Below are 25,248 nucleotides of genomic sequence, written 5' to 3'. Positions count from 1 at the left end.
GAGCACGGGCTCTAGGCCCACGGGCTTCAGCAGTTGTGGCATGTGGGCTCAGTAGTTGTGGCTCGCGGGCTCTAGAATGCAGGCTCAGTAGTTGTGGCGCACGGGCTTAGTTGCTCCGCGGCATGTGGGATCTTCCTAGACCAGAACTTGGACCCGTGTCTGCTACATTGGCAGGCAGATTCTTAACCACTGCACCACCAGGGAAGTCCCTTTTTGTTTTGTTTTTTTAAAACAAACATTTATTGAAGACTTACTAAACTCTGGGGTGGGGCAATGAAAAGCTTCCTACATTTACAAAGCTTTCATTCTAGAAAACTAAACAAATAATAAATAAATATGAGTATTTCTGATAACGATCAATGGCATGGAGAACATAAAATAGGAGGCTGTGATGGTAACTGGGTAGTAGGGTTCCTTTAGGTTAGGTGGGCAGAAAAGTCCTGAGACATTCGGCTGGTGCCCTGAATGGTAAGAAGCCAACTACCCAAAGAACTGAAATCAGCCCTCCCAGGCAGAAAAAACAGCAAGGACAGAGGTTGGAAAAACCTTGGTGTGTTTAAAGAACCAAAAGGCCAATGTGATTGGTTCATGATAAGAGCGACAGGAGCTGAGGCCAGAGATGGAGGGATAGCCTGGTCACTTAGGACCTTGTGGGTCCTTGTAAGGAGGTGGGACATTGTTCTCAATAGATAAGTCATTTAAGTAGGGGTAGTGTCATGATCTGATTTAAGTTTTAAAAGCTAACTCTGCTGTGAAGAGAAAGAACTTAGGGGGTGAAGAGTAGAAGCAGGGGAACATATTAGGAGGCTTTTAGAGTGATGTAGAATTAGTATGACGGTGGCCAGGTACAAGACCACTCAACCTAGGATGCTGTTTCTAAGAGGGAAAGGGGTAAAGGATGGTAGGTAGGCAACTAACAAGATCTACTTTAGATAAGATAATAGAGGGTGAGATAAAGAGAAGAATCAAACTTAAGAAGTGAGGAAGTACAGAAGCTGGTTCATCCTATATAATATATGGAGATTATGGTTTATTATGACAAAAAGCAGATTTCCTTGTGGATATATCAATCTACCTGGATCCCTATCTTGTTTTCCTTCAAGTCCCTCATAGATTCACAGCTGAGGCCAATGACATTGTCTTCTTCCTCCTGCCCTCTCCCTTAGCCCTCTTGTAGGTTCAACAGCATCCCAAGGTCTAGGGCAACTTAGAAGTTAGGAGGACTTAGTGAGATCTAGATCTGAGACTCAATGCTAAAGCACACTTTGAATAAGTGAGGCTCATACTTCCTTTAGAGACTGGAATAGATTGATGTTTAAAAATGAACCATATCATCCAGGCAGTGGAATATTATTCAGCACTAAAAAGAAATAAGCTATCAAGCCATGAAAAGATTTGGAGGAAACTTGAATGCATATTACTAAGTGAAAGAAGCTAATCTGAAAAGGCTACATACTTTTTGGCTCCAACTATATGACATTCTGGAAAACGTAAAACTATGGAGATGATAAAAAGATCAATGATTGCTAGGGGTGGAAGGAGGCAGAGAACAGAAGATTTTTAGGGTAGCAAAAATCCTCTGGATGATATTATAATGATGGATATATGTCACTGTATATTTGTCCAAACCCGTAAAATGTACAACACCGAGAGTGAACTCTAAGGTAAACTTAGGACTTTGGCTGATGATGCTTTGTCAATGTATGCTCATCTGTGGTAAAATAAAATGTACTATTCTGCTGAGTGATGTTGACAATGAGGGAGACTATGCATGTGTGGGGACCTGGGGTATGGGAAATCTCTGTGCCTCCCTCTGAATTTTGTTGTAAACCTAAAACCACTCTTAAAAAAAAGCCTTAAAAAATGAACTATGACAACTTCACATATTTTGATGATAAAAGTACTTAGTACTTTTAGTATTTTAGGTTTGGTACTAATGAAAATACTAAAATGTACTCATCCTATAGTATTAAAGAAAGGATACTAGGAAGGATCTTATATTGTCTGAGGTAAAGAGTCATATATAAGTTACTTATGGCAGATAATTTCAAGAACATTTTTAACCATGTGCCTACAACATGCATGGTGTAACATTTAAGATTTAGGAAGGCACAAAAGTGAAGTGAGTTTTTTTCCTTTTAATCAGTGTTAACCTCACTAGCACAGTGTCTTAAAGTTGACTATATTCATTATTTCTGCAAATAAGTTCCACTTGACAGGCCAATCAAACCTTTTTCTACACCTTCTACGTATTCTGCTTATACTGAAGCTAATATTGCTTCCAGATTTCAGTATTATTGTGCCTACAGGAGCATGGCTGAGTTGATTTCATAATCCCTTCCAAATTCAGTTAATTAAATGGAAAAAGTTAGTAAAATCAAACATTTGTTACTACAGTAAAAAGTTTATTCCAACTGAATTTTTCTCTTTTTTGGACTGGTGGTTTGGCATTGTAAATCTGCCTTCCAAATTCACCCACAAACATGTTTCTGTGGAAACAGAGCCACAAATAGAAGCAGTGGTTATTGATTTTTTTGAGGGGCTACCACCTGGTTTCTGCAAAACCCTGGAGAGCATATGCCAACTTCCATATGTATTTTATCTCCTTTCTCTCTCCCTACCCCTCCCATACCCTCACAGGTTTAAAGTAATCCAGGCCTATCAATTATTTATCACACGAGTAGTAGATTGGCTGATAAAACAAAGAGAATCTGACCTCTGCTTGTTATTAGAGTCTCGGACATGTGGCCTCTCCTACAGCCAGGCTCCTTCTGTTTTTAGGGAACCTTACCCAGGCCCAGGCTGATCCTCCGCCCTTGGTCGGGCCCTAGTGCTGCACCTGAGATGCTCCTCGTTATGCTCCCCAGCCTCTCCAAACTTTGTTTAGTTCCTTATCCTTTGATCTAGGCTCTCCACCTACTTAACACCCCTCTCAGCTCTGTCTCAGCTAACTCCTACCCAACCAACTGATTGCAATTTAGACACTTCTTCCTTTAAGAAGTCTTTCCTGACCCTCCCACTAGATTAACATGCCTGTTAAACATTGCTGTAGCACCTGTAAATGGTGATCATAACATCTATGTTGTTATAGATGACTGTAGAAGATTGCAGAAGGCTTTTAAGTTAAATAAAGAAAAAGTTTGGCATAGTGTATTAGTTTTCTGCAGCAGCTGTAAGAAAATACCACAAATTTGGTGGTTAAACCAAGAAATAGAAATTTATTCTTCCATAGTTTTAGAGTCCAGAAGTTCAAAATCAACATGACAGCAGTGCTTTGCCTCTAGAGGAGATTCTGTTCCTTGCCTCTCCCAGGTTTTGGTGGCTGTTGGGAATTCTTGGCTTGTGGCGTCATCACTCCAGTCTCTGCCCCTGTGGCCATGTTGTTCTCTTCCCTTCTCTGTGGATCTCTCTTGTGTATCTTTTATAAGGACACTTGTCATCAGATTTAGGGCCCACCTGGATAAACCAGGATGATCTCTTTATCTCAAGATCTTTTTTTTTCAAATCTTATTGCAATTTTTCCTTTTTTAAAAAATGTTTATTTATTTATTTGTTTGTTTGTTTATCTTGGCTGCACCAGGTCTTAGTTGCGGCATGTGGGATCTTTTAGTTGCAGCATGAGGACTTCTTAGTTGTGGCATGCGAGCTCTCAGTTTCGACATGCATGTGGGATCTAGTTCCCCGACCAGGGTTCGAACCCAGGCCCCCTGCATTGGGAGCGCAGAGTCTTACCCACTGGACCACCAGGGAAGTCCCTCAAGATCTTAATTTAATTACATCTGCAAAGATCTTTTTTCCAAATAAGGTAATGTTTACAGATTCTGGGGGTTAGGACATGGAGGACATATCTCTTTGGTGTCCATCATTCAGTTCACTACATATAGTCACTGGCACCAAACACTATAAGGAATAGCAGCTCTTAATAATGAGGAAAGTAATGATAATGACTTGTTGATAGAGAAATCAGAGCATATTCCCACTGGTTCTCTTTAGACTATTGTCTTTACCTTGATGGGCTGTGTCATGCTAATACCCACATCAGTGACTTCACTCCTGCTATTGTCTTCACTTGAGGGATGCTTTGCTAGTCTTATCTTACCCATCTTTAACGTTCAGCTCAAGTTTAACCTCCTCTACAAAGCCTACTAAATCAATTAGCAGTGGTAGTAAAAGCATCTAACATATACTGAGTCCTTACTACTTGCCAGGCATGGTACCAAGGGCATTACTTTCCCTTTTGATATCCCCACTGTTCTTCCTTCCTTTGACTTCGTATAACATTTATATCTGTACCACCATAAACACTATTTAATTATATACTCTCAGATAAATTAATTGTAGGCTATGCCTATAGCCTATATATAAATTCTTTATAATATACACTACTTATATACTGTTTTACTATACCACTACAACTGTGGCTAACATTCATTAGAATACTTACCAAGGGCCAGGAACTGAGTACTTACATTTTCTCTTTTAATCGTCAAAGCAATTCCACAATGTGTGTACTTCCTTTATTCTCCCTTTTCAGATGAAGAAAATAAATTTTATAGCTAATTGTCCATGGTCAAGTGATGGTCTATTATTGATGCAATCAGAATTTGAGCCAAAGCTGTCTGACTTCAGAGACCAGAAAAACTTGTATGTTATCTTATATATTTGCCACTGTATCATGTCAGGGCTGGTCTTGCCTTCCCAAGCATGTAGGTGGATTTGAAGCTTCTTAAGGCCACACTTGTGCTTTCTATGATGGTCTATTATGATGCTGAGTCCTTAGAATGAAAAAAAATTTTTTGGTCTTGTACTGGATGATTTAAAGAGTTCTTTAGCCAATAGCTATCATTTTGGTCCCATCAGCAATGCAGATGTAAACCAATTGAGAGACTCCACTCAAAATAATACAAACAACTCCCTCATCTCATCCCTTTCCCCCTTTTAAACTAGTCTTCATCAAAGATAGGGAGTCAAGGAAATCAGCATAAAGTGTTTTCCTTCTTGGTATTTTAAAGGTCATTAAATGAGGTAGCATTAATAGCCTCAGTCAGAGGCTGAGAATTGTTAGAGATAGACTCTGAACCCTGTGACAAAGCTCTCTATGCTCTAGAAGGAGAGAATTACATGTTCGTTCAAGAATGTCTAGGACTGCTTTATTTGCTATTGTTAAACAGCAAAACCTTTTATCCTCCCAGAACCAAGTTCACATAAACAGTGATCTGATAAGGTTTCTTTACCACTAATTCACTCATTAAAAGGAAAAGAAGATGACAAGCTTTAAAAAAATTTTTTTCTCAAACTATTATCAATCAGTTTTCTAGTTTATATCAGCTCAGCTGGAAAAGAGCAGAATTATGGATTTTAACACAACAGAGACAAATGCCATTTAGTTTTCTCCGACTTTGATTTTCGTTTAATTTGTTAATATTCAGTTAATTATTTAAGGACAATTTATTTCCTGTTTCCTTTACAATAGCAGAACTTTTTAAAGAAATAAATTCAAAATGTCCCTCTATCTCAATGAAATGATAAAAATTTAAAATATTATGTTAAGAAGTATTGAAAGTTTCTGTTAAAATTACCAAACTGATCTGGCAAATAAAAAAGTGAATCCTTGTGCTCTAGAAATGTTTACTTTGTCAGGTGGGTTTCAGAAATAAAAAAATGAACCATTTTCTAATGGCATTCATTCAGTTCTAAATAGTAATGATAATAGTTAACCATTGTTTATGAGAGCTCACCAGGTGAGAACCTGGTCTTAGAATTTTTCATTTTTAACCTATTTGCTCTTCACAACAGTTTTATGAAGAAGCCACTATTTTTATGCCCAATGAACTGATTAGAAAATTAAAAATCAGAGAAATTATGTAATTTCCCCAAAGTCATACAGCTAGTAAAGGATAGTCAGTATTTGACTCTACACAGAATATGTAAAGTGTACTGTTAAATGCACTGCCCTCTCCAACAATAATTGCCAACACTTTGTTCTACATGAGTAAACATTTTACAAAATTGACAATGTAACAATGCTGAACTTTTTTTTTAAACATCTTTATTGGAGTGTAATTGCTTTACAATGGTATGTTAGTTTCTGCTGTATAACAAAGTGAATCAGCTATACATATACATATATCCCCATATCTCCTCCTTCTTGTGTCTCCCTCCCACCCTCCCTATCCCACCCCTCTAGGTGGACACAAAGAACCAAGCTGATCTCCCTGTGCTATGCACAATGCTGAACTTTATCTGAGCCCTTTGCTCCTGGAAAGCAAATAATGGTTAAGAAATCTTCCTACCCTTTAATGACCACCCTGTGCTGGTATATTTTGAGTTAAGACCCACTTGCCTCCTTCCCAAGGACTCCCATAAACTCCAGGATAACCTTCTTGCTTATTGGTCACTAAAAAATCCCAGGCTCCCTCCTGTTCTTTGAGACATTCCTCATTTATGAATATTCTTCCTATTGTAATAGTTTATATAAAATAATCTCCTTTTCTGCATTTGTCTTTCACAGTTTGGTACTGTAACTCTGATATGATGGCTTCACTTTTGGATCCCTGTTTACTCCACCCGGTAAAGGACTTTTGGAGCCCTTTGTCCTCTGCTCCTGGCTAGTGATTGGTGACCCAGTGGTAAGTCCAACTCCTGGTCCTGTGCGATAGACTCGCATCCATCGGTAGCATGGTAAGGATTTGATTTTGATTCTTTTTGAACACATGCCTGATTTCTGCTGCCAGCTTCTTTTGGTTTTGTGGTCTGGCCATTTGGTGGTCTCTGTAAAGAAGCTAATGGTTTATAGAGGTCTTGTCTCTGTCAGGTGAAAGACGACAGAGACTCTGGGTTGTTAGTCTTGTCTGTTTGTCTGTTCGGAGTGCAAATCAATTAAGAACTTATACCCAGCAGGAAGAGAACAGTTCTTTGCATTTCTGTGTTTATGCTTGACCCGTGACAGAAATTTTAGAATTGAAGTCGTAAGCTTTCTCTCTTTCTGTGTATTTATGTGTTATTCAGAAAGGCCTTTACCTCTCATTGAGTGTGTAATATTTCCTACCTCCAGATGGAATTACCAAATTTGATCATACCTTAAAGAGCTCCTTAAGGAGTTCTATTCTGATTGGCTTAGAGGTAAATTATTGCATATATAAGTTGAATATTCCTAAAATTCCCAGGAATTAAGGAAATTGAACTATTAAGATTTTCAATGTGCCAAATTTTAAAAGTATCCTTACAGAAACCAAATCAGAAATGTTTTATGATTTCAAGCTCACATAATTTAGGTAAATCTTCGGCAAATGAGAATTGTTTAATATTTTTTTGTTTAATAAAAACAGCTATGTTTTCTCTGATTTATCAGCATTGAGTATAATATACACATAGATTTTTATTCTATTTGCGTATTACAGGGTAAGACTCACCTCCGTCTTTCCTCATGACCCCTATAGGATTCTAGGATGAGTCCTTTGTTTATCTGCTTCTGCTTCTATAAAACCCCCAGCCCCCTTCCTTTTATTTGAGACCCTCCTCATTAATGAATAATCTCCACATTGTAATGGCTCGAATAAAATCATCTCCTCAGTTGTCCTGTGCATTTTGTCTTTCACATAATTTGTCTCCTCCAGTTCTTACAACAACCTTATCAAGTACGTATCATTGTTCTCGCTTTGTGGATGAGAACATTCCATTTAGAAAACTTGAGAAACCTAATCAAGGTCATACATCTAGTAATGGATGGAGATTTGCTGGTTTTAGAGGCTGTGCTCTTAACTTGTAATCTGTATATCACCATAAACAAGTCAAATTATTCTTTGCATATATCACATTCAACTTAGAAATGAAATATTCAATAACTTCCCATGAGTTAAAGAGGAGAATATAGTATATTTTTCTTTAAGCTTAAAACTAGAGCCAAAGTTCATCACTTGATGGAGATGCTCTGTCTTGAGCAGGAAAATTAGACATATTATTAGTACAGGGACTCTGTTGAGCTAAGTTTGAGGCACATGACTAGACTACTAACTACATATACATTAGTGGTGGCAGAAGATTGTATGAACCAGAGCTGTCTTGAAAGGCTGCACCAGATACTTTGGTCCCAGGTAGAAGAAACCATCTCAGATTATCACATGTCACGCCCACTCTTCTGAAAGTTGATTTTAAATTTTGGCAATTATTTAATATTATTTTAATTGTTTATAAAGTTTGGTATATCACCCCTGCTAAGAAATACCCAATTCTCTTACATTTTTCAGTAAGTCTCTTGCTGCACACTTTGCGGCTTTCTCACTTAAATATTTCTGCAACATATTCCTATAACTTTTAGGCTCTAGTTTACTCTCCTTTTTAAAAATTTTTTCTTCTGAGTGAACCTGAAGAAATAAAACACAAAGCAATCAAGATATTATTTTGAAGAGTGGTCTTTACATTTTTGGCAATGTAGTGTTCTAAAATAATTGCTGGAATGCTCTGCCTCTCAGAAATGACTCTCTTGGTGCTTTTAACTAACACAGGAGAATATGCATGTATGAATCTATTCTAAGATGAAAGCAATTGTATATTGCTTTCGAGATTGTCCTAAAAATAACTTTAATTTGGATCCAGTCAATTTTATCACACTCTTATTCAAATTATCTGTCTTTAAGTATGGAAGATTTAGTACACTTTGTAAAACATCAGGAAAAATTCCGTAATGCCTTAAAGAAACCTGCTGTTGTTTAGAAAACCACACGAACAACTCCCGTCTGCAAATGGTTATTTTTAGATTTTTTTTTTTGGATGCATTGCTCACAGTAGCCTCTGGGTGCATTTGCAGAGTTTAATAATTAGCTTTCCCATTATAGCTTACACACAACATAGAAGACAACATAAACACAGGATGCATTCACATATGTCAGCGCATATTCACATGCAGATGAATAAACAGGTAAGTGAGGACATCTTTCATCCAGAGTTTATCAGCCAAAAATGTGATTATTTAATAATACCTTAAAAGCCAAGACTCTTAAGTACTTGACGGTAATCAAGGAGCTATTTCTTTGTTCAGGGATTATGGTTTGTTTCTGGGCCATGCCTATGTGCCTATAAGCTTTTCAGGAGGCTATGAAATGTCTACACTCTTAAAATTAGCTCTGAAATACAGAAAAAACTTAAAATACTGCAAAATTTCCATGTAATACTGTCTACTAGTCAGCTGCAACTCAACTGTAAAATAGATTACATAATCTCTAACGTGGAATGTGTAGGCATTTAAAGTATGCTAGATATGATGCCGGGAAGATCCTCTCTAAGTAAGAGTAGCAAGGGTTTCCCAAGATCTTAAAACAACCTGGCATGTTGCTATTAGAATTAGTGAGCTGGACTTACTTGTATTGGCCCCTGTTCAGAAAATTTCATTCTAGCTACAGACTCAGATGAGTGAACTTCCCTTTGGGACATTGGTGGCTTGACCAGTTAAGCTGGTAATTTGTGACTTGATTGGCTTGGTTAAAAAGTTGAGCTAAATTGATCAGATTCCTCCTTTTAGATATTGTAGAGCATGTGAAGGACCTTTAAACTGAAAGACTGTATAACAATGGGGCTAACTCAGCCATTATGGGGCCACATGTATGGAGACATTATGGGAAAGCAGACTCATTACTGAGAAAGAGTTCTTCAGCTCTTTTGTGGACTCCTGTAAGATCTGACAATAACCTTACTGTAAGCCGACTGTTTATGAGCTAGCTTGAATGGCTTTCTATTCCTTGCTATGAAAAGAACTGTTAATAAAACAGAAGTTGTAACAGAGACAGCACATCCTGCCTTTTAGAGAATAGGCAGCACTAGACCAGGGAGAGAAATCTGGGAACTACATTTACAACTCAGGACACCTGGGGATAGCAATCATCACCTCTTATGTACATGTGAGCGGTTTTCTGATGTAGAACTGTGAACTCTTCTCTCTGCCCAGGACTACCTCTCTAACCCCCTAGGAAGGCTCCTTCCTATCTATTCACAGATACTTAGAAGAGTGACTAAGCCTGAAATTGGGGTCTGAGGAAGGAAGGAGGGAGATGCACTTCCATGATCCCAACTTAAAATGATTAGGTGGTGCTATGTAGAATTAAATTGTATTAGGACTCTCGTGCATTAGATTCTATCTGTTCACTAGACTCCTTATGGGAAAGCCTTTGCTTTCTAGCTACCCTTGTCTGACATTTTCAATTTTTAGACCACATCTGTTCAGACCTTTTCTAACAGATTTTCTTTTCTCTGCCCTAAATCTTCACATGGCAAGCTTTCTTGTCATGTAGGCCTCAGTTCAAATGTCACCTTCTCTGTAGTTAGCCAACTGAAGTTGAAAACCTTTTTCCTGACACTCTATTACTTTATATTATTTTCCTCATAACAGTTAATGCTGTGTGAAATAACTTTGCTTATCTTTTTTAATTAATTAATTAATTAATTAATTAATTAATTTTTGGCTGTGTTGGGTCTTCGTTGCCGCGCACAGGCTTTCTCTAGTTGCGGTGAGCCGGGGATACTCTTCGTTGCAGTGTGCAGGCTTCTCATTGCGGTGGCTTCTCTTGTTGCGGAGCACGGGCTCTAGGCCCACGGGCTTCAGCAGTTGTGGCACGTGGGCTCAGTAGCTGTGGCTCGTGGACTCTAGAGTGCAGGCTCAGTAGTTGCTCTGCGGCATGTGAGATCTTCCCAGGCCAGGGCTCGAACTCGTGTCCCCTGCATTGGCAGGTGGATTCTTAACCACTGCACCACCAGGGAAGTCCTGCTTATCTTTTTAAGAGCAGGGGCTTTATCTTTGTTTATCGCTACTGCTTCGTGCTTAGACTGATGCCTGAGATAAAGGAGGTGCTCAATAAAATTTTGTTGAATTAATGAACAGTTAATACTGTTAACAATATTCAGGATATTCAAGCTAATGTCATCTGTAGCCATTTTACAAGAAAAACTGCCCCAAATTCCAAATTGGTTTAGAGTGAGTTTTAGATTATCAAGGCCTAATAAAATTTTACTACCATGTTAACAACTGGCAAGTTGATTACAAATCTTTCCATTCCTTGAAAGAAAACCTGTAAGGATCATTTCTTACCCAACATGTTGCTGAGTTTCAGGTACCAGTTTCTAATACCATAGCAAAGTTTGCTAGGAAAGACAGGTTAAATATCTGTTATCAAGTTTTGATGATGTCGTAATCAGTTCAGGCTGCCATAAAAAAAATACCATAGACTGGGTGGCTTAAACAACAGGAGTTTATTTTCTTACAGTCTGGATGCTGGAAAGCCTAAGATCAAGGTGCTGGCAAGGTAGGTTTCATTCTGAGGCCTCTTCTCTGGGCTTGTAGGCAGCCACCATCTTTCTGAGAGAGTGAGAGAGAAAGAGAGAGAGAGAGAGATTAATATCTCTCTCTGGTGTCTCTTTCTTATAAGGGCACCAATCCCCTCATGAAGGCCCCATCCTTATGACCTCATCTAACTCTAATTACTTCCCAAAGGCCCCATCTCCAAACACCATCACATTGGAGTTTACGGCTTCAACATATGAATTTGGGGGGCGGGGAGGTACACAAACATTCAGTCCATAACAGATGATTATTACTTTAAAATAATGTCTTCTATTTATGTTGTACTTTTATGGTTGTAGAACAGTTTTCTTACATTTTCTTATATGATCTACGCTCATGATCTTGTAAAAGAGGACTGATAGTACAGTTCCCCTTTTTATAAATAAGGAAACTGAGATTCACAAGGGTTAAGTGTCTTGCAGGAGGTTCTGCAACCAGGAAGCTGGAGAGACAATCTTATAACCCCAGCATCTGATCTCTGCTCCAGCCCTGCAAGCAGTCCAAGAGTAATTGCTTTAGTCAAATGTTTATTTTTACCCCCCCCCAGGGCTATTGTAAATCATTAGAATTTCACTGTAATTTACTTTCAAGTTCAAATCTATATATGAATTCAGAAAAGGATTCGTTCTGAAAAACCATCTAAAGAAGACTGTCAGTTTTTGTACTCCTGTGTGAACTTTGGGGCTGTCAGCCTATGTTCCCTATGTTTATTCAGAATAAGAGCTGATTTTTGAGGTTGACTGAGAGAGAAATTAGAGGGGCTTCTAGTGTATATAAAACCTGATAGCTGGTGTGTTGTTCTCAGCAACCAGTGATGAGAAACCATAAGTTAACAACCTAGACACTCATACTCTCAGCTTTGTTTGTTTGTGCTTTTGGTTCTAAAATACAGTTGACCTTTGAACAACACGGGTTTGAATTGTGCAGGTCCACTTATGCAAGAATTTTTTTCCAATACGCTGTAGTTGGTTGGTTGAATTCACGAAAGCTCAACTGCAGAGAGGGAGGAATGACTATAAATTATACTTGGATTTTTGACTGTGCAGAGGGCTGGTGCCCCAACCCCTGCGTCTTTCAAGGGTCGACTGTATATCAGTTGGCTAATCCCCAGAATTGTGTTTCTCTCTTAGCCAGGAGTGGAGAAAAGTGAGCAAAGAGCAGACATAATTTGGGGTATATTTCTTAACTGATCTGTACCTACTACAAATTTCTTCTACATGACAGCATCCTTCCTACAACTATGGCCCTTGTTTTGGAAAGCACGTGCTGGACAGTCTTTCTAGTACTTAACCAAATCAGAAGTAATGTTGGTCTGATGAAGGAGAGATGGTCAGGGCTGTGATGGGTGTTGGCAGCCTGGAGGAGGCAGTTAACATTCTTAGGCTGTAGAGCAAAGGCCTGTTTTAAGCCTTGGTGATGTCTGTTCTAGGGGGTGAAAGGTACTGATCACAATCAAAATGGGGAAGATGGCAAAGCAGCCAACTCTTGACAGAGTAGAATCCAGCCTGTACCATGGTCATTGACCATATTTAAAGGGACCTTCAGAGTTTGGAACACATTGTTGGCAGGAAGTATACCATGACCTCTTATTTTTATAAAAAGGCCCACATTTACTTATACAGGAAAAGCTCCTTGACATAGATTATTAGGAGTTAATATGGAAGGCACAGTGGTGGTAATGTCTGTAGGGACTGAAAACTATTCCATACCTAAATCTTCTTCAATTCATCTCTGCCCCAAGTTTGCACCTGATTGATTGGTGCCCGCACACAAGGATGTGGGTGATTTTTATCTGCACCAAGGTGGATATTTCATTTTAAGTGAGTCTCCATAACTGCTGTATATTCTAACCACATATAAGGAAAGCATAACAAAGAGCTAGAAGAATGAATCCACTTCACCTTGTTATAGTGTACAGTTGGCCCTCAGTACCCACTGGTTCTGCATCCATGCAGTAAACCAACCAATCTGTGGATGCAGAACCCGCAGATACGGAGGGCTGACCGTACTATGCCATTTTTATATTAATGGCTTTGAGTATCTTCAGATTTTGGTATCCACAGGGGATCCTGGACCAGAGGAACTACTGGGTCTGACAGGGTGGATCTCAGCAGCAGTGTCACCCCACATTGGTATATTACTATTAAAGATGCGGTACATTGCAAATTCTGAGTTACTTCAGTTAACGAAGGACATTTTTGATTGATTTGCATTCAGAAATCTAAATCTGAGATGATTTAAGGTTCTGCCAACTCAATTTCACTCACTTGGCTTCTCAGATGCATTCATAGATGGAGGAGAAAGATGCCACTGTAGCCAAGAAGCCTGGAAATGCCTGCAACTCAGTCTATTTAGTGATGCTGCAGCTGCTCATCTGCGTTTGCCCAGGGGAGTGTGTCATGCATGTGAACCACATCTGTCCTGTGTGTAGAGGTGGAAAAAGGGTTGAGAATCCTTTCATGCAGTGTTTTGTCATAGACCGTAGTTCAAACTCTTGAGCGTGGCATATCTAAGTCCACACTCATTGCTTCCCATTCCCATTCCATATCGGATCCTCTGCTTCTCTTTGCTTATTCTTACACTCATTCTTGCCATTCTTATTCAGTAAGCCTTTGCCCCGTGGCTCCTTCTGGCTTGAGGACCTTTCTAACCTCAGTGCTGCTTCTCTCTGCTCCTCGTGTGACTTCTAATCAGACCCTAACCACATGGGTGTGTTGATGCATCTCTCACCCTCTAGACTGCAGGTGTCCATCCAGGGCAGAAAGTAGCTGTCTTACTCCCCACTGTACCTACACAGAGCTGTGGTCAGAGAGTCAGGAAGTGAGTGGTTAGTCTTTCTCTCCAGGATTGATGTTTCCTCACTTTAATGAGAAGTGATTATGCTGCTCTGAGGTCTTAAGACCTGACTGGTACTGGTATGCATAAAACGGAATGCAAGGTGGTGTGGTGAAAGGTCACTGAAAAATCCATCTACAAGGAAAAACTAGCTGAGTGACTCACATTTCATAAGGAATTATGGGCTGCTCAGAACATCTGCATCCATACATTAGGGAATGGGAAGCATGGAATCAAGTCCCCCAGAACTCTTTACCCCTCACATCCCTTCAGAACTTTAAAAGGCCGATAGCTGAGAGTCTGGGGTAAGCAGGTAAACAAGCAGTCTTCTCTGGGTTTTCTCCCAACACATTCACTGAGCTTTCTTGGCAAATGGAAGCCTCTTCCATTATTCATTCATTTTAGTACATTCTTATCGAATGCCTGCTCTGGATCAGGTATTGCGCTGGTTGCTCGGGATACACTGCCTGTATTCAGGGAGGTGTTGTGGGCTTCTGGGGGAGAGAGAGGTGAAGTAAACAGAACGCTGCAATTCACTGGAGACCATGGTCCCCAAAGAGAACAAAAACATTTATAATGGACTTAGTTTGTATCCCACAGGGCCTCCTATCTGCTTTGTACAAAGGAAGATCTGCTGCCCTTTGCCCTTTTCTGTATAAGCATAAGCTTCATAGTGTGGTCTGGAATATTTGTATTACCACTGAGAGAATTCAAAGCCAGGGAGAAATTATGTGTGGTAATAGGTATATTTGGGTGTAGGGTGCTTGAAGAATTTTGACTAGTTGATGATTAAGAAAGGCAAGAAAATAATTTTTTCCTCCCAGAGAAAACAGTTTGAAACTGAGACAAGGTAGATTTTTGTTGGTCACAGCAAAGGATCTTTCTGCTACTGTTTATCTGTGGGACTTTCTAGGAATCCTTAAGAGAATTTCAGGAAGAGAAATGGAATGTTTCTTGTTTGCTTTATAAAGAAATTCTTTTAAAGTTCAAAGAGGTCTGTGTGTGTGTGTGTGTGTGTGTGTGTCTGCGTGTGTGTGTGTGTGTGTGTCTGTGTCTGTCTGTGTGTGTGTGTGTGTTTGGGAATGGGGAGAAGCCTGGGTGAGAAGCATGCTCTTCCCAACTGGGGGCTGCCTACCCCTCAGGTTCCAGTTATTCCGTCCACGCCAGTGCCACATGCCCATGTATTCTCTATGGCAGCCACTCCAATTCTCACATTCCTCAGACACATTTCCCCTTTCTTTGTCGATCCTTGCTTGCTTCCCCCAAATTAGATGCTTACTCCATTCATTGCATCCCAGGAACACGTTTCTCATACCTCCGTCAAAGCACATACCCCCTTGTTTCCTAAACTGCCTCTGTATCTGTAACAGCCAATAGCTTGTGAGGACAAATGGGCATTAGACCACGGGACATTATCATCACTAGCATGGGGATTGTCCACATTGCTGAGTCAGCTGTTAAAGGCCCAGTGCTGCTAAATAATTAGCCGTGTAACTTTGGGGCAAGTTCAGTAACCATCATAAGCCTCAATTTCCTTCTCTAGAAAATAGTGATAATAATAATCCCTATCACATAAAATGTTTAGTTATGCAGATAAAATTAAACAATATGTATGCAAAGTATTTAGCAGAGAGCCAGAGAGCCGCTAGGTGGGCACTCAAAAGAGTGTTACCAGCCTTGATCAAGTTCTCAGTAACTATACCTTGTATGACCTGAATGAACATCTTCATGAAAGTGGTTTTTCCTCAGCTGTGTTCTTGCTGTGGTGCTTTAGTTATTCAGATTCCTGATACCTAAGAAGTGTAAATATTTATAAAGACCTCAGGCATTTTAAACTTTAAAATTCTCTGGGCTATGATAGGAACAAACAGTAAATGGCACATGGAAGCGTAATTCATAAAGTTTTAACATGATCCAATTAAAATGTCCAAGCTTCAATATACCTGTCTTCTTTTGTGTATCATTCGATCTCAGTTTTCATCTCCCTGAGAGTATTCCACAGTTGCTTCCAACTGATCTCACAAATTGCTTTTGGGAAACCAGTCCCAAGATCCTGTGCTCTCAGCCCTGCCTTCTACCATCCCAAGAAACATCCTTCTGACGAGACAACAATAAACTCAACCATCTGCTTTTGGCATGTGTGAAACTGCACAGTGACTACTTCACATTGTGGCAGTACAGAGAGGGTCTGGGGCCAGTACATGGGATGTTTTTTACTTTTGGAGAAATCCACCCTCCCTACTTTCAGAAATGGATTATAGTGGGGCATGAATTGAGACAGAGCCTCTCTAGAGCTGGCGTGGACGCCATCTTTCTCTCAGTTCCTCCACTTGGCGGTTGAGGCCAGAGGATCACAGATAAATTCATTCAAGACGAAGGTTCTAACTTTTGTCACTAACTGGAAGAAGTTAGGAAAACCAGACCCCATGTCAGTTTAAATTTTTTTTTTTCCTTTTCACCGATTACAATGAGAATTTTTTAGTTATTTAAAAAGATCCTTCCCGCCCCCCCCAAAAAAATCAAACAGGAACGAAAATCAGCCCTCCTGTTGTCCTTCGCCAAGCCAGCAGCGGTTAGGTGAGTGAGCACAGCGCGTATCTATAATTCAGCTCGGGAATATTTCTCTTAATAATTAATAGAGCACCACAAAAGGAGGATGCCCAATAGGGCCCTCGAACAAAGCTGCCAGCTGAACACGACAGTGGCTGCCTTGGCGCCAACTGACCCCCCAAGGTCGAGTTTGCTCCAGCAGTCCGGGCGCACGCCGCCACTGCCTGCTTGGCCCATCAGAGAGGGAGCCGGGAGAGGTGCCCGGAGCCCCGTCGCCACCTGAGCTTGTGTGTGTGTGTGTGTGTGTGTGTGTAAATTCTGACTCCCCACCGCTAATCTTTCTTTTGGCATATTTGTGAGAATTGCATATTTACATCGACATCCAGGGGCATTTTACACGCCAGCCAGCTAATAAGCAATCCGAGAGTCCACCGGGGTGAGGACGCCGCTGCGAGCGCACTCGCCTGCCCACGGCGCGGGGCGGGTGGTGGGGAGGGGCTTGGGGAAGTGAGGTTTTTGTTGTTTTATGGAGGTGGGTGGCATTGGAGATCCGACCACTACGTTAGAGACCTCCCGGGAGCCAGACCTCTTGCCAAATCGTATTTCTTTTTGCAGCAACAGGTTCGCCGAGGGCTCCTCCCATTCTCCCAAAGCCCCCCGCCCCCGGGGCGGACTTGCAACCTGCTCCTAGCGCTCCGACTCTCTCCTAACTCGGACCTCAGCCTCCCTGCGCAGCCCTTAGCCTGGGCCCGATTCCAATTTCAGTAATCCTTCCCTCCCAGGGGTCGGACACCTGCGTAAAGTCGGTCACCTCCGCTCCTGGGAGGCCCGACCCCCGAGTTGAGGCCGACAGACTCTCTCTACAAGGGAGGCGGAGGCCGAGGGGTCTGGGCGCGCTAGCAGACGACTAGAGAGCTGCGGGCTGGCAGCCTCGCCAGAGATGCACCCGAGCTCCCAAACCCACAAACCCGTTATGGTGCCGGGGCTGGTGGGTGGGGTGCCGGGGGAGATGCAGAGAAAGCGGGTCGGGGAGAGGAGAAGAAGGCCAGAAGCACCTTGCGGTCGAGACTGGACCTGCCGTCGAAGTCACCCCTTCCAGCCTCTCTTGGCGTTCCTGCTCTGCCGTCGGGACCCCATTTCAGCTCCAAAGGGGACACCTCTCTCTCCGGGATTAGCTCCTCGCCTCTGGGGGCGCAAGCCGGGGGATCCTGGAATGGTTCCCACTGGCTCCCCGGAGCCTCGTTGTCGGGGGGCCGCGGCCGGGGGGCCGGCAGTCACGGCGTCGTGACTGCGCCCGCCTCGCCGCGCCGGGAGGCGCCCCCGGTGACCGCCGTGAACGCCACACCCTCGGACGGCCCTGGCCCCGCCCCCGGCCGGCGCGCGCTCCCGGCCAGGGGAGGCGTGTGCTGCTTCTGCAGCCAGCGAGAGAGGGAGAGGGAAGGATATTGGAGGAATTCGGGATTAACAAGTGATCACTGCTGTCTAGGATATTGTTTCTTTCTCTGGGGAAACTTGACTTTCTTTCCCCGTCGAGCCCTTCTGTGCTGAACTCCCGAGGAACCAGGAGTCTTGGGGTCCTCCCTGGGGCAGCCCCGATCCCCACCCCCGGGCTCCAGCAGCGAGGATTCTGTGCACCCCCGCTGGCCAGGCAATAGAACTTGTTCCGTGGATATTTTGGAGCCTCCACCTGCCACACCGGAGTGATTCCTTCCACCCCCAAGATCATTCTTCCCCTCCTCCAGCTGTTGCAGCTTGAGGAGGGAAAAAAAGCCAGCCGGGGATTTTCTTTATTTTTATTTTGCACCCCGCCTGGGAATGGTAAGTATGATACCTCTCTTATCTTTCCTCTACTCTCCTCTTTTGGCTGTTAAGAAACAGTGGACATTTGAGGGATAAATAATATCGAGAATGTGACAGAAGGGCATGAATGGAAGGCGGTTAAAAATAAACCAGGAGGTGGGAGAAGGGAGGTGCAGATGCTGTGCGGCTTTCCGGGGGGCCAACAGTTGTTATTTTCCCAACGCAAGGGATGGGGTGTGTGCGCCCTGCTTAATGTGCCCGAGCGGGAACCTAGGTCTGGAGGCAAGGGCGCGATTAAAGATGTCGTTTCCCAACGAGGTGGGGTTTAGATTTAACATCGTTTTGCCTCATCCCAGACTCACTGGTTCCGTTTCTTTGGGAACAGCTGGTGAACGGGTTTAAATTGCTGCTTCTCCCAACATTTGGGTTTGCGTGCATTTTCTGAGCATTTGAGCAACACATAGGGACTGTATAAATGGCGTGCGTTGAAGTGTATATTTCTCACGGTATTGGCCCTTGGAATTCTCTCTCTCAGTCTTCTGTTTCTCCTTTTTTCTCTCTGATAAGGTTCAGGTACCACCCTAAAACAGTTGCAGGAATTAGCACTGAGAGATGAAAACAGCCTTGTTGTGTGTGTGTGGGGGGGGGGGGAGGAGGAGGAGGAGGGGCGGGATGCTTAGCTCTTGTTTGGGGGCACAGGGATTGGGGAATTGGTAGTCAGCAAAATCCTATTAGTTGGTGGTGTTTAAAAGGAAGGGACATTACCCTGCAAAGGTCTCCCCCATAAAGTCTCTTGAGAGTCGGCTTGAATAGATTCTCCTAACATGAATACCTTGAGTTGAGAAGGAAGAGAGATTTTAAACTAGTCTGATTTGCTGGTTGGATTCTTTCTTTTTTTTTTTTTTTTTTCTTCACTCTCTCCCTCCCTTTTTATATCCTCTTCTTCTTCTTCTAAGGTCAGGGATAGTGAGGTAACTGGTAGCAAATTAGAAGGAATGTGATTTGCTTTTTTTTTACAGTGGGGGAGGGAGTTAAACAAAAATGAACAAACCCAAATAGATGAATAAGTAAATAAGTAAATAAGAAATTATTTGGTGTGAAGAGGGCAAGTCTAGCTCTCCTGAAGAGTTGATTGTGAATTAGAAGACCCTCTAACTCGTGACCTTCTGGGAGTCAGTTGGGTGGAAGAGGGGGTGTGCGTAGTATACAAATTTACAGGCACTTTGGTTACACTGGGGCTTTATTTAAATAGTGTATTATAACTGCTTTGAGGGGTTGGGGAAGAAACTGAGCAAACTCTCAGGCAGTTTGGCTTGTGTGAAAGTCTTTAAAGGATGTTGGCCTGACCCTCCACAGTGAAGACAGAGATTTGGAGACCTTGTGAGAGTGAACATTTCAGAGTATGAGATGATGTTAGGAGTCAGGCAAAGGGAGGGGGACGTCATTCCAGAAGCCCTCAGAGGTGTATTTTCTGGGTTTTGTGTCCCCAGTCAGGCTCACCTCTTGCCCTGGGAGAATGTGTATGACCACATTAGAATGTGTGATTGGGAAGACCTTTGTTTGCCACTTCCCTGCTTGTCACTTGATAAAACCCAGGTGTATCTAGGCTTCTAGGCTGACACGATTCAGCAAGGAGCACCAGGTGGTCAAGCACTGGGTCCTGTTAATGGCTCCAAGTACTTCCGGTAATAGAGGCTGGGAGGTGCCCTGAATTCTGGCTGTCGTTACCCTCCCCAATTCTCTCAGCCACTCTCTGCATTCTTGGAAGTCCTGTTGGACAGAGTGAATGGAAGAAGCAAGAGGAGACAGGAGAAGCAAGATTGGGGCAGGAGCATTTACAGGTCCTGGCAGAGGAGATGCGTTAGTTGGACCTACGGAGAGCAAACTAAGGAAGAAGAAAGGTCAGGAATACCAAGTGACAGTGGGGACAGAGGAGGGCTGCAAGGAAGATGTGATCAGGAAGTGGCAGACTGGAAATAAAGGGGGGGGGTGGGGGAGGGAAGGAAAAGAGAGGGGAATTTGGGGGATGTGAACTATGGTTAAATTATAGGGAAGAAAGTATCATAGGCTGAAAACAAAGTGCACACAAACTGGGATTTGAACCATAAGGAGATAGTTCCTTGAGCAAAGTGTAGGAGGAAGCATCGAGGTGAACATGGGGAAACTGCAAGGAGAGAAGATGATTATTAGAGAAATGGAAACTGGGATAAGCTCCTAGGCTGTGGGTGGTAGGGAGTGTTCTGGAGTCAGGGGAACAGAAAAACAACAACAGGGACATGCTTCAGCGAGTCAGGGAGTGCCAACATAATACAGGCCATTGGTGAGTCTCAAAATGTCCTGGATGTCCTCACGTTCTGCCCTTCCCCTGCTTAGACAGTGCTATGAGGACATATGCATTTGGGGGTGGGTAGATTGACCATAAAATGTTATGTTGTTAATAACCGCCAGCCTTTATTGATATTCCTCATGTACAAGGCACTGTGGTGTTCTGTCAACATCAGTTATCTCATTTATCCTCTCAAAAGTGGGATGGGGGAGGTTGTATTATTATGTACACTTCGTAGATGAGTTGATTGAAGATTGTTTAAGTGGTGGAACCTGGATTAAAGAAAACTGTTTTTTCTGACCTCTCTAATCCTGAATCAAGACAGAGAGGGGTGGACGGCCACTAAATTCAGAAATATTTTGTGTGGAAATTTTAAAAAATGCCTTGAGATCAATGAATGATGGAAGCAGCTGTAAAGTGACAGCATTGTTATTGTGGAATGAAGAGAGTGACAGTGAGAATTAAGACCTGGCATTAGTGAAAAGGTGGATTGAAGGAAGAGCCATGTGGGTCAAGAGTGGAGAGAGAAAAAAATACTTGAGTTGCCACAAAAGTAGACAGTGCTGAAATATATCCAAAGAAGAAGGAAAGAAGGATGTTTAGTGAGAAGGAGATTTAACAAGCTGCCCCATACTGCTCCTTGGAAATTTATAGTCGCTTTGGTGCTTTATATAATGGCTTGCTTGCTTGAGGACAGGAGAAAAAAGTATATGTGAAGGAAACGCTCAGTTTACTCTTTATTATTTGATTCTTCTTTTTTTCTCCTATGCTTGTTTCCCTTCCTTTTTCAGGTGAAGTGGCTTCTTCTGCATGATTTTAGCTGAAGGATGCTCTGCATTTCCTTGATTTCTATGGAGACCTCAGAGCTGGGCTTGCCCCCACTGACACCTCATCTTGCACCTTCTCTACCTCCCAAGGTCTTTGCCTCTAAAGCTAGCTCGGCATTGCCCCTGGGTCCAGGAAGCCAGTGATGAATTTAAGGGGAAAGCCTGGAGAATCATCCTGATAGGCTTTGAGTGGCAATGTCTGGACATACTTCAAGTCACATGTTAACATGGGTCAAGCCATCACTAGAAGGCAAGTGCTAAGACTTAAAGGCTTATTTGCATTTTATTTAAATTTGATGGACTGAGCTTTGGACAATTTCCATGGCAGAAAAATATATTCCATTTTCTAGGCACGACTGCTGGCTGTTGGATACTTGCTGCCTGTAAATCTCGCAGCATCAACACCACATTCTAGACGTATTTCCCGCTTTGAACATCCCCCCCAAAATAAGTGTTTGGGAGACCCCAACATTTTCTGACTTAGGCTTGAAAGTGCCAGGCTGTTTCTCTGGAGGAGCCAAGCTCTGGAGAGCAACACTGAATCCCTGGGAAGAGAGAGCATGGGGTGTGCTGATTTAAAAACAGAAAATGCAAAGTTGGACTGAAAATATCCTTAGTCTTCCAAGCAATCTGCTTAAGGGTTCCAAACTTACCTTAATTTGGTGAGAAAAGAAGCTGCCCTATTTTTCTTTCTTCTTCTTCTTCTCCAACTGGAACCAGCCATTTCCCCAAACCACCACCATGGAGGTTGCAATGGTGAGTGCGGAGAGCTCAGGGTGCAACAGTCACATGCCTTACGGTTACGCCGCGCAGGCCCGGGCCCGGGAGCGCGAGAGGCTGGCTCACTCGAGGGCGGCTGCGGCGGCCGCTGTCGCCGCGGCCACAGCTGCTGTGGAAGGCGGCGGGGGGTCTGGAGGGGGCGCCCACCATCACCACCACCAGTTGCGTGGGGCCTGCACCTCCCAAGACCCTCAGAGCGGCCGGGGAAGTAGGAGGAGGAGGCGACAGCGGCCCGAGAAGAAGAAAGTCCACCACCGGCAGAGCAGCTTTCCTCACTGCTCCGACCTGATGCCCAGTGGCTCCGAGGAGAAGATCCTGCGGGATCTGAGTGAGGAGGAGGAGGAGGAGGAGGAAGAGGAGGAGGAGGAGGAGGAGGAAGAGGAAGAGGAGGAGGAGGAGGGAAGGTTTTACTACAGTGAGGACGACCACGGCGATGAGTGCTCCTACACCGACCTGCTGCCCCAGGACGATGGGGGCGGTGGCGGCTACAGCTCGGTCCGCTACAGCGACTGCTGCGAACGCGTGGTGATCAACGTCTCAGGCCTGCGCTTTGAGACCCAGATGAAAACTCTGGCCCAGTTTCCCGAGACTTTGCTGGGGGACCCTGAGAAGAGGACTCAGTATTTCGACCCTTTGCGTAACGAGTATTTTTTTGACAGGAACAGGCCTAGCTTTGATGCCATCTTGTATTATTACCAGTCAGGGGGCCGCCTGAAGAGGCCCGTCAACGTCCCCTTTGATATCTTCACTGAGGAGGTGAAGTTCTACCAGCTGGGGGAGGAGGCCCTGCTCAAGTTTCGGGAGGACGAGGGCTTTGTGAGAGACGAGGAGGACCGGGCCTTGCCAGAGAGCGAGTTCAAAAAGCAGATCTGGCTGCTCTTTGAGTATCCAGAGAGCTCCAGTCCGGCGAGGGGCATAGCTATCGTCTCGGTCCTGGTCATCCTCATCTCCATTGTCATCTTCTGCCTGGAAACCTTGCCAGAGTTTAGGGACGACAGGGATCTTATCATGGCCCTGAGCATAGGCGGGCACAGTGGGTTGTTGAACGACACCTCGGCCCCCCACCCGGAGAACTCAGGGCACACGATATTCAACGACCCCTTCTTCATTGTGGAGACAGTCTGTATTGTGTGGTTTTCCTTTGAGTTTGTGGTTCGCTGCTTTGCTTGTCCCAGCCAAGCCCTCTTCTTCAAAAACATCATGAACATCATTGACATTGTCTCCATTTTGCCTTACTTCATCACGCTGGGCACGGATCTGGCCCAGCAGCAGGGGGGTGGCAACGGTCAGCAGCAGCAGGCCATGTCCTTTGCCATCCTCAGGATCATCCGTCTGGTCCGAGTTTTCCGGATCTTCAAACTCTCCAGGCACTCCAAGGGCCTGCAGATCCTGGGCCACACGCTCCGAGCCAGCATGCGGGAACTGGGCCTTCTGATCTTCTTCCTCTTCATTGGGGTCATCCTCTTTTCCAGTGCTGTGTATTTCGCGGAGGCGGATGAACCGACTACCCATTTCCAAAGCATCCCAGATGCATTTTGGTGGGCCGTGGTGACCATGACAACTGTGGGCTACGGGGACATGAAGCCCATCACTGTGGGGGGCAAGATCGTAGGGTCTCTGTGTGCCATTGCAGGTGTCTTAACCATTGCTTTGCCAGTGCCAGTGATTGTCTCTAACTTTAACTATTTCTACCACAGAGAGACTGAAAATGAAGAACAGACACAGCTGACACAGAATGCAGTCAGTTGCCCGTACCTCCCTTCTAATTTGCTGAAGAAATTTCGGAGCTCTACTTCTTCTTCCCTGGGGGACAAGTCAGAGTATCTAGAGATGGAAGAAGGGGTTAAGGAATCTCTGTGTGCAAAGGCGAAGTGTCAGGGAAAGGGGGATGACAGTGAGACAGATAAAAACAACTGTTCTAATGCGAAGGCTGTGGAGACCGACGTGTGAATCTCGTTCTCCACCCACCACTGCCCCTCCCCCAATCCCGGCATCTCCAAATATATTTATGCATAGAGAGTGCAGTTATGAAAATGATATATGCAAATGAATCCAATGCATACAGTAGTACGCCATTTAATGGTTATACATGGCATAATTGTTACTAAACTTGTATTACATATCAAACAAATGATACATCTTGGAGAAGAGGGAGGCTTAAATAGGAGCAAATCTATCTTTATATTTTTTATTAGAATGCAAGAATTTTGCACATTTACTGGAGGAGATGTTAAAAGTAAAGATGGTTCTGTGGAGAGAATGTGTATGTGTGTGTTTGTGTGTGTGTGAGTGCTGCGTGCGTGTGTGTATGTGTAAGTAAATTGTCAACGTTGTTAGTAATCGTGCAGTGATGGGAAAAGTTGGCATTTTGAAGTATTTACTATGTAAGACCTAATGAATTTGAGCAGTCATTTATCAGTGCTTTAATAGCATTTCATGTCTTTGGATTCCATAGCTGTTGTTTTTTAAAAATTGTAAGAATTACTATGTAGAAAACAAAGAAAGTGGATTATTTAATAGACTATAGGTTACAATTTTATCTTGGATTTAATTAAAGTTTATTTTTAACTGGAAATTAACTTTTAAAAAGGCTGCAGGGGCCTTTAGAAATTGATTATATTTTATTATTAATTTTGGGGAGATGTGACAGCAAATGCCTAACAATAATGGAAGAAATGAAATCAGAGAAAATGTAACAAGTTTTGTTCACAGATAACAGAACTGGAATTTTCTTTCTTTTTTTTTTTTTTTTTTCTTTTCCTTTGCACTACTTTATATGCTGGAGATTGAGAGAGACTTCA

The 25,248-nt window shown here is 43.0% G+C and overlaps 1 protein-coding gene across 1 annotated transcript; it reads left to right on the top strand.

Annotated features, from left to right (window-relative positions):
* Nucleotides 1–22,408: 22,408 nt before the first annotated feature.
* On the top strand, nucleotides 22,409–24,397 carry KCNA4 (potassium voltage-gated channel subfamily A member 4). Its single transcript, XM_068555205.1, has one exon. It carries the CDS (start codon nucleotides 22,409–22,411, stop codon nucleotides 24,395–24,397), a length of 1,989 nt encoding a protein of 662 aa, XP_068411306.1.
* Nucleotides 24,398–25,248: the final 851 nt, after the last annotated feature.

This window comes from Eschrichtius robustus, chromosome 11, assembly GCF_028021215.1.
Source record: "Eschrichtius robustus isolate mEscRob2 chromosome 11, mEscRob2.pri, whole genome shotgun sequence".
Taxonomy (NCBI): Eukaryota; Metazoa; Chordata; class Mammalia; order Artiodactyla; family Eschrichtiidae; genus Eschrichtius; species Eschrichtius robustus.
This window is presented reverse-complemented; position numbering and strand designations above follow the sequence as displayed.

Bases quoted from the DNA above. Each gene is read 5' to 3' on its own strand.
- KCNA4 (XM_068555205.1), top strand. From the start codon at position 22,409: ATGGAGGTTGCAATGGTGAGTGCGGAGAGCTCAGGGTGCAACAGTCAC.